Source organism: Haplochromis burtoni, unplaced genomic scaffold (genome assembly GCF_018398535.1).
Source record: "Haplochromis burtoni strain Fernald_Lab_line unplaced genomic scaffold, NCSU_Asbu1 Contig_664, whole genome shotgun sequence".
NCBI lineage: Eukaryota > Metazoa > Chordata > Actinopteri > Cichliformes > Cichlidae > Haplochromis > Haplochromis burtoni.
In genome coordinates this window covers 52,114-58,113 of record NW_024583025.1, presented here as the reverse complement: position 1 = coordinate 58,113, position 6,000 = coordinate 52,114, and the positions used below count along the sequence as shown (strand labels likewise).

The 6,000-nt window shown below is 39.0% G+C and overlaps 1 protein-coding gene across 1 annotated transcript in view; it reads right to left on the bottom strand.

Moving 5' to 3' along the window:
* LOC102312293 (stromal membrane-associated protein 1) overlaps positions 1–6,000 on the bottom strand; it is a gene marked incomplete at its 5' end in the record, with an annotated part of 45,300 nt that overhangs the window by 874 nt on the left and 38,426 nt on the right. The window contains 1 exon segment of the mRNA XM_005949414.3: positions 4,081–4,307. Coding sequence (XP_005949476.2) covers positions 4,081–4,307 — 227 coding nt within the window.

Here is a 6,000-nt window from a genome sequence, read left to right as displayed (position 1 = left end):
GTACAGCTGCGTTAGTGCGGACTACTGACTTCCATACACTGGGGTGAGGGCACTTTGGTCATCACATTTTAGGCAGAACTTCAAAGGTAGAGTTCAGACTTTCAGTCAGCTTCATGTTTGGACTTTGTTAGGGGTACTAAGAAAGGAGTGAATGTAATAGGTTAATAAAAGACAACTATATAAAACCAACAAACCCAAAGCATCTCAGAGGCAATTTATGTTCGCTGAATAATCTCAGTTGTAAAATGTAACCTCATACACCAGGGTTCAGAGAGCATAAGAAGATTCAGATATAACACTTTAACACATCTTAATACCACTGGGGTTGGACACTATGGACATGCTTTATTTTTCGTTTTTTATATAATATCATATGATATGATGGTGTGATGACTGTCCATATGTTCAACACCTTTTCTCTAAGTCATTTTTCATCCTTACACATAACTTGGACATCTATGGTTTGATTTCTTTGCAGGTGTGGATTGGATGGGTTGTTACAAACATCTGCTGAGAATTTCATGTCAATAATATATTTACTTAGAAAATTAGTGATGTGTTCAATACTTATTTTACCCCTGTATATATTCAGAAAAACACTTCTAAATATATGAGTTATGACTTCTGCTGCAACAATCAGATGTTTGGGTGAGAATTTGATGTAAAAACATGAACACATCTGTGTTTACTACCAACCACAGATTACTTGAGTATTGTTGCTGGCCCACCCCTTTAGGACCACAACTTACTGACGGATGATTGCTTTTCAATCATCAAACTGTCTGGATTCCTCCATCAGCTGATGTGATCCAAACGCACAGTGGCTGGATGTATGGCTAAATAATGGATCCTGACCACCCTCTGCACGTATTCAACACACTGCTGGCCACTGTTTTCAAATTCAAATGTAAGAAGGACTTCATTTCATATTTTTGGATTTAGAATTTGATTAATTGAATTCCTTTTTCTTTGTTTCTATTTTTTTTTTAAACATTTTTAAGCACATCTGTTGGGATTATTTTTTGCATATTTTTACATATTTATTTTTGGCCTTCAGGCTTCTTCTGGGCATATACTCTACTAGATAAGCTACTGTGGTGCCCTGCACTCCCAGCTTTAAACCCTAAGACACTTTTTTAAAAGGGTGAATCTATTCATGAGGCCAAAAACAGGCTGTAAACATTTCCATTTCATGGCTCAGTTTAGGCATTTTAACATGCGACTCTATGGGAACTGACTCAATTTGGAGCCTCGAGTGGCCATTACATGAACTGTAGTTTTTGGTAATTGCACATTTTATTTTTTCATTTTATTTAATTTCAGTTGCACCACATGAACTTTGTCTTTTGTATTATTACAGTTTATATATTTTGAATTAAATGATAAGGACTGATAATGAGAACTTGTAATTATTAATGCTCTCCCATTTTTGTTAACCAATAAGTAGCTAGCAACAGTGGCATGGGAACAGACGAAGGCAAGAAGGGAACAGTTTGACATCAATAAAACGCTCAAAAACATATTTAGAAAAACAGAGCGAAGCGATGAGAGGATTGCTGTGGGGGATGTGGCAGTCCTGAAGACATTAAGAGGGAGAACAGGTGTTGTTGCACCATCATGAAACATTTCTGTGCCAAAACCCCCCGAAAAAAAAGTCAATGTAAATCCCTACATGCTGCCAAGATATATACATAAATCTTATAAAGTTTGTATCTGTCTTGTGTGGAACTTGTATGAAAAGCATACAAGAGTGAAAACAGATATAAGATCCCTTGAAAAATTATATAAATGAAACTTGTATATTTTGGATACTTACTAAAACAATATATGAAAGTAATGAGAAAGTGGCCACTTTCATGAGTAAATCATATAAGCCTGATATGATTCACTATATGAAGTAAGCCAGATCTTATGCAAGTCTTATAAGTTTTTACTATTTCTTTTTCATGTGGGAATGCTGTGCAGAAAAACTGAAAAATCATGCAATGAGGATACAGTGAAGAAAATATTAACAGTGAACTGAGCTGATCTGAAATTCTATTTTTGTAACTTCTGTGTCATATTTAAAAATTCATTCAGATTTAGCCATTGAGATCTAGGCTGAATAAAGCCAACCTGAATCGCTTCATGACTCATCTGTCAGGCCCTGAAAACTCATTCACATGAAAGCTGGTGAATGCTCCAAGTTCTCTTGAATCCTTTCTGGACGAGACAAAAGAATGAATGTCTTTGTGGACTGAGCTGTTCTTTTTAGACGTCCACTGTATTTCATGACTGCCTGCTCTGAACATTGGACAGAAATATACATTGGGGATTTCACTGATACAATCTGAAGTACCAGTGAAGTAAAACATTATGCAACTGTAGTAAATACATCCTTTTAGGTTGTGACCACAGAAAGTATTCAATAGACGAACTTCAGGCTCTGTAAAGACGCGTCTTTTCCTGGTAATGGTTCACGGGGGTATGATTTCTGTGTAAAACGTAATATTTCCTCTTTCGATTTAGAAAACCAGATTGCTCTAATAAATAACTAATATAAAGAAAGAAAGATGCATTTAAGAGACCATGGGAAGAAAAGATTAATGTAGACACAGTAATGCAGTTACGGCAAAAGCACAAGTGTATCTAAACACACAAAGGGGGATTGCTGCTGGTGTCTGTTTCACATCTTTCCCTGGACAGACAATTTTTCACGTCCAATTTGATTTTGTTCTATCAGATGAACTGTTACTATGCTTCCACATTATAGACTGCAATCACCTGCACCAGTTAAGTACGAGTTTAATAATCTAAGAGCATTTCTGTCAGGGATGTGATTAGAAGTCACCGAAACTCTCTGAATGTTGGACTAATCTTGGAAGCACTTACGTCACCAAAAGGAAATCCTACAGCAGATGCTCTTTCAGTAACATTAGCTCTATGAATGGCCATGAAGTGGGCCACTGCAACATTAATGAAGGATTCTACAATATACAGGCATGTGAAAAATACAGTTTTGAAACACTTTAGGCAAAACCACATCAACTGCCAAGGAAGGTGGTGGAGGGGTAATGATTTGAGTCACAGGACTTGGGAACCTCGCAGCGATTGAGTTGACCACGAACTCCTCTGTATACCAAAGTATTTTAAAGTCAAAATGTGAGGCCCAAATTGGGTCATGCATCAGGTGAAAGATCCCCAAACAGCAGCAAATCTACACCAGAATCACTGAAAAAGTATAGACTGAAGGTGTTGCAGAGGCCCAGTCAAAGTCCAGACCCTCGCCTGATTAAAATGCTGTGGCTGGACCTTAAAGAGCTGTGACCCGTGATGCATGTGAATGCATGTTGTGGACAACATCAACAGAACAATGTGTTGCACCCATACAGTTTATGCAACAAAGCTTCGTTAGCCTCACCCTCCTGAGACCCAGCACATTCACCATGTCCTCTGCAGTGGGAAAATCTGAAAGATACTTTTTTCCTTGGTTCTCAGGAGGTTAGATAGTGAGTCTTAACTTTTCACCTTCTTGTCCAAATAAGGTTGATTGCAGCTCCAAGAAAGACACTATCATTGAGGCTTCAAATTGGGAAGCCAAGAAACCAGTGCATGGCATCATGGTGGCTATGACCATCTGTTATATACAGTCTATGGTATTATTATGTAATTTCATTCCAAATTGGCTGGAAAACAGTTATAACCAATGATCAAGTCACACAAATCATCAAATTTCATTCTGCATTCTAAGTGGTATTAAAAGATCCTAAATCAAAGGTTATATACTAAGTAATGTACTGTTCTGGGCAGAATTAGGAACAAAGGAATAAAGGCATGTGACAGAATAAAAGAAAAAAAACCCCTCATATTATTATACAGTAACCCTGGTTATAAAAAAGATTGAATAGCTGATTAAAGCTGCACCTCTTGGGCTTTTACTACATTGGTGAGGTTATTACTGCACCGAGCTCCACACAGAATTGGGGAACAGATCTAAGTGTGAATCTATATATTCACAGCAACTGGAGTGGGCAAAAAGCTAAATGTTAATCATCATTCTAACTGCACTTTAATACAGAGATTTATATTTCTTCCTGTTACCTGGCCCATATTCCACTGTCCTTGCTGCATGCTGTACATGTTCTGTCCTTGGTTGGCAGGCATCGCACCCTGCTGCATGCTCATGTAGCCCCCATTTGGCAGTGCCATCCCAGACACCATGGCCCCAGACCCCATCATGGTGGTGGTGGGTGGGATACTTCCAGCCACTGCTGTGGCGTAGCCCTGCGGAGTGAACTGCATCTGAGGCTGGCCCATGTACACACTGCCTGCAATACAAGACAACAGAATATGCCTTCAAACTTTGCCTTCAAATTCAAGAATCTTATAAGAATCTTCAGGAAGTCAAACATCCCAAATTACAATCAATAAAACAAACAAACGTACTAGCACTCATCCTGTAAAGATGTTGAGAAACAGTAAAATCATAAAAACAAACGGGGAATGCACAAAGAACAGTGAGGTGAAGAGCTGCAGGTGATATCCTTTGACTGGGATTTCATTGAAGAGTGACATCTCTAACAGGTCACCAAAGAGTGCTGCATTCAGTGTGTGGCAAGAAGACGGATGATAATAGGGAAAGGCAGATTCTTGACATTTTTATTAAAAATGATGACCTGATGAACCTTCTTAGAGCCAAAGAGTCACTAGCTGCTCTTGTATTGCCCACATGCCATCAGCAATGCACTGGGTCACCGTGACAAAGTGATAAAAAGCTCTGGTGCAACTTGAGGCAGATGAGATGTGTAGTTTGAGGACCTTGGAATTTTGTCTGTTTTTTGAAGACAATGTTGTTAAATTGGCTTTGTGAGACAATGACCTTCAGTTGGTACTAAGGAGGTTTTCAGCAGTGGTTGAAATAGCTGTAATGTCAGCATTTCATAGTCTAAAGATACAGTGTCTTTCCTAAAAACATTGAATTGCTTCCTGCAGGCTGGCACTAAGTTGCCAGGCTTTTACTGCAGCCACCTTCAGTGGTTTTTCTGTGGGTCTCTCTGCCTTCGGTAACTGAAATTATGCTCTTATGGACTGACATCAGATGACTGCATTGTATTAACGAATATACACTTTCTTTCCTTAAAAAAATTGTAGAGTTGCTATAGCAATATGTTTTGGGTCATTTTCAGTGAAGTGGTTGGCTTTGTCAACCTCACTGCAAGGTACTGTACTTGCAGTATATAGAATAAAGTCCTGTATGCCTGTATGGTGGGAAATCACACAAACTGGTTACTGTGCAAGTACAAAAACAATTTCCATTTGTGCTATGAAGCTGTATCCAATCAGTTTTGAAGCATTTGGCTCAATCTGAGCTCATGAGTTCATCCTTCTACTTCTGTTGTTTACATCATTAATAAATAGAACCTTGGTTCTACCATGTTCGACAGATGAGTTTCCTCCCTACTGTGGCTGGACTCTTTCTCAGGGCTGGACTCTCTCTTTCTCAAAACTGGGGACCGAAAGTTATGTTCCAACTATAGGTTGATCACATTCTTTAATCTCCCTGGGAAAGTCTATGCCAGAGTACTGGAATGGAGAATCCTTCCATTACTTGAACTTCAGATCCAGGAGGAATAATGCGGTACTGGTCTACATGTGTTTTGTTTACTTCAAAGGCTTCAATTGGGGGGTTCTTTGGGAAAATGGGGTATTTGGTCCATTGTAAATGGCAATTTGGTACCTGTGCAACCACAGCAAGAGCCTAGTCTAAATTGCCAGCATTTAATGTGGCTCATTTACAGTGGGTGTTTGATTCTGCCAAGGCTGCCTTTAATCACCGATTCTGTTCATAGTTTTTATGAACAGAATATCTAGGTGTAGCCAGGTGTTGGAGCGCCTACACTTTGGTGGCTTCAACATTTCATCTTTGCTTTTTAAAGATGATGTTCTATTTTGTTGTCTTCATTAGGTTGTGTTCCGTTCCTCGCACTGGAATGGTTTGCAGCCAGGTGTGAAGAAACTGGA